The following is a 3,476-nucleotide window of genomic DNA, read 5'->3' as shown; positions in this document are numbered from 1 at the left end:
GAGATGAGATTTGGTTTTGTTGGATAGGCTCGGCGTGGTACCCGTGAGTGAGGAAAAAGGGGCTGTAACCCGTGACAGAGGAATCGCGGTTGTTGATCGCGAGCATGGCCATTGGCAGAAGACCTGCCCAGTCGGTCTGGGCGTAGGCGACGAAGATTCGTAAGTAAACAAGGACCTCTTGATTCATCCGTTCGGTAGCGCCATCGGTCTGAGGTGGTATGCCGTGGATAGACGTTGCTCAATGCGCACGAGTTCACAAAGCCGTTGCCAGAATTTGCTAACCCAGTTGCTGCCTCTGTCAGATGTCATCGTCTTTGGAAAGCCGTGGAATCTGTAGTGGCACTGAACAAAGCGCTCGGCACAAGCCTCAGCTTCCATCGAATCCATAGCTTCCAGTGTACAAGAGCCGAGCAGCCGATCACAAATTACCATCAGAAATCGGGGGCCTTTGCCGTTAGCTGGCAGGTCAACCATGAAGTCGACAGACAATTCGCTGTGAAATCTGTCCGGAATAGGCAAAGGTCGTAGGAGACCCTGTGGGCTGTGGCGCCACGACTTTGACCGTGAGCAAACATTGCAGTTCCGTACGAATTGGCGAACCATAAGGTATTGCTGGGGCCAAAAGTAGCTCCGTTGAAGAATGTTGAGCGTAACGTCGCGCCCAGGGTGACCCGTAATGTGAGAGTCGTGTGTCTGTTGTATCAGTGCCGTCCGAAGTGGTTCCCAATTGGGCACCCATAAAGCGCCGCGCCGGAGCAATGCTCCGCGGTCGTCGATTTCGCAGTCAGGTACCTGGACAGAAAGGTTGTATTCCGAAGGGAAGGTGGCGTTGCCTTGGACAACAGAGGCGTGTATGTTGCGGTACTCGCCGTCTTCGATCAGGCCGCGGTCCCAGAGCAACTGAAGCGCGGAGTCGAAGAAGAGTTTGGCGCCTCTGGGCGGGGCTTGAGAATCGTCGATGGGTGTGGTTTTGAGCGGCGCGTCTGTACCGCGCTGACGAGTTGGTTAAGAATGTAGTCGCCTTGGTGATGCTTGACGGTGCGTGGAGGTAGCCAATGATCTTTAAGCAGCTGGAATTCGCGGTTTTTAAGGCGCTCGTCGTCGCCGTTAGCGGGCAGGTCTTGGGCGCGGCGAGAGAGGAAGTCCGGCTGTGTATTGTCCTTCCCAGCGCGAAAACGATCTTGAACGTGTACCGAGAGAGTGTTTCCGCTAGGCGGACCTGGCGTTCGGAGAGGCGGCGGTTGGTCATGAAGTATTGCAGGTTCTTGTGGTCTGAGACGACTATGAATTTGTCAACGCTGCGTAACTCGCCTGAGAAGTGCTCCATTGCCGCGACGATGGCGAGAAGTTCTTTGTCGTGAATGTCGTAGTTCACCTCCGCAGCGGAGAATTTGCGTGAAAAATAGCCGACTGGTCGCAGTCTACCCTTTCGTCTCGCTGAGAGGACGGCGCCAACGGCCCATCCGGAGGCATCGCATTCGAGTACAGTCTCGCGGTCGGAGTGAAACATCGCGAGGACGGGTGAGGTGATGAGGAGTTCCTTGAGCTTGTTGAAGGCGTTCTGCGCTGAAGCGTCCCAATTCCATTTGGTCAACTTCTTGGTAAGGTTATTGGGGTTCAGAGACAGCTGCGAAAGTCTCGATAAACTCCCGATAGAAATTAGCAAATCCAAGAAAAGAGCGGACACCTGTCACTGTTGTGGGCGCCTCCCAGTCACGAATAGCCTGAATTTTCTCCGGGTCGACCGTCACGCCCTCGCCGGCTTTGATGATGAATCCTAGGTATTTGACTTCTTTCACGGCGAAAGCGCACTTTTCGAGGTCGAGTTTAAGACCGGCATTGCGGAGGCGTTCCATCACTGTACGGACCTTGGTCATGTGGTCAAGGTAGTCGCCGTCGCTGTAGATGATGACGTCGTCCATGTAGGCTGAGCAGAATTCGTCGAGGAGGTCGTGGAGGTGCGAGTTGATATAGCGCTGGAAGGTCGCGGGCGCGCCTGTGAGACCAAACGGTGTTACCAGCCATTCGAATTGGCCATACCGTGTGCGAAAGGCGGTTTTCCATTCGTCGCCGTGTCGGACTCGAAGTCTGTGAAAAGCGGCGCGGACGTCAAGCTTGGTGAACCATCGGGCAGTGGCGAGGTTGCGGAGGGTCTCTCGGATCAGCGGCAAAGGGTAACGGTCGTTCTTCGTAATGGCGTTGAGGCCGCGGTAATCGACGCAGAAGCGAAGACCGCCACTTGGTTTTCGTGCGAAGAGGACAGGCGCGCTGGCGGGTGAACTGCTGGCGCGGATCCAGCCCTTGTCAAGATGGTCAGTCAGAGTTTTTCGTAGCACGAGGAGCTCGTCACGGGACATCTCGTAGAGTGGTCCGAACGGTGGGCGTTTATCACGACCATCGTCGTCTTTCTCGAGGTTGATGGCATGATCCCAGATATCTCTGTGCGGTGGTGTGATATCGACGTCGTCGTCGTCAGGAAATCGCCAGCTACATCTTTGATCTCTTGTGGATTCGGCCGTCTTGCTGGAGTTGTTCAAGGGTCGGTTTCGCTTTCTTCTCGCTGAGCTTGGCGAGAGCTTTGTTGATGTCGGCGATGGTAACTGAGAAAAGGTGGGCGTCTTTCTTGAGGCGGCGCATGCGCTTCGTTGTCGCCATGAAGACGCTGGCGGAAACGAGTCTCGCGTCACGCAGGTCTTTGGTACGATCGATGACCTGTTGCTTGTCCATCCAGCCACTCTCACGAACCTTCACGCGACTGTTGCCGCGGCCGATTTGCAAGAAGCGCTTTCCAGCTTTGTATACGACGTCATTTCGTTCCGCCCAACCCTTTCCAAGGATTAGATCGAATTCAAGGCCTGGGATCACATAGCCGTAGAGACGCTCTGCGCGGCCGTCGATATCCATGGTGATAAAAGCCATGTCGGTGATGGCGTGTTGTATTTCGTCTTGCTTGGCGAGTTTGAGAAGGCGCTTCTCGACTGGGATACGTGGGATGTGGTGTTTTCTGACAAATTCCTCACTGAAAGCTGCATATGGGAGACACCGGAGTCGAAGAAAGCTTTGATATACGAGGTGTTGTTGATAAGCACATCGAACAAGAACGGCGTGTTGTCTAGCCGTCCTTTGCTAACTTTATATCCTTCTCCGTAGGCCCTTTTGTGAGGTCTTCACCGAAAACATCCTTTCATCACGCCCTGAGCACGATTTTCTCAGGGGCTACTCGTTTCCGCCTTCGTGTTGACGCCGTTGACACCGGCAGGGGCGTTGGGTGGAAAGCTCTTGTATTCACATTCTCTGAAGCGATGAGAGAGTCTTGCCACAGCGAACACACTGGCGGTTCTCGGAACGGCGGTCACGCGTGGTTTGGTCGACCCACGGAGCCCGAGGGCGAGTCCTCGGTATACTTGCTGCGGCCCGAACCGTTGTTGTTGGACGAGGACCTGTTAGACCCATTTTGTTGTTGTCCAGCCAGTGCG

At 54.8% G+C, this 3,476-nt stretch overlaps 1 protein-coding gene across 1 annotated transcript; it reads right to left on the bottom strand.

Moving 5' to 3' along the window:
* Nucleotides 1-431: 431 nt before the first annotated feature.
* Nucleotides 432-2,919, bottom strand: HRG_11910 (reverse transcriptase (RNA-dependent DNA polymerase) domain-containing protein; the record flags this gene model as incomplete). Its single annotated transcript, XM_044870380.1, has 7 exons — nucleotides 432-446; nucleotides 601-693; nucleotides 736-900; nucleotides 990-1,148; nucleotides 1,220-1,594; nucleotides 1,686-2,439; nucleotides 2,492-2,919. The coding sequence occupies 7 exons, from the start codon at nucleotides 2,917-2,919 to the stop codon at nucleotides 432-434; spliced, it is 1,989 nt and encodes a 662-aa protein (XP_044714522.1).
* Between the last annotated feature and the right edge of the window lie 557 nt (nucleotides 2,920-3,476).

The sequence above is a fragment of the Hirsutella rhossiliensis genome, assembly GCF_020360975.1.
Source record: "Hirsutella rhossiliensis strain HR02 chromosome Unknown scaffold00027, whole genome shotgun sequence".
Taxonomy (NCBI): domain Eukaryota; kingdom Fungi; phylum Ascomycota; class Sordariomycetes; order Hypocreales; family Ophiocordycipitaceae; genus Hirsutella; species Hirsutella rhossiliensis.
The sequence above is the reverse complement of the archived record's forward strand: the minus strand, read 5'-3'. Positions and strand labels throughout refer to the sequence as shown.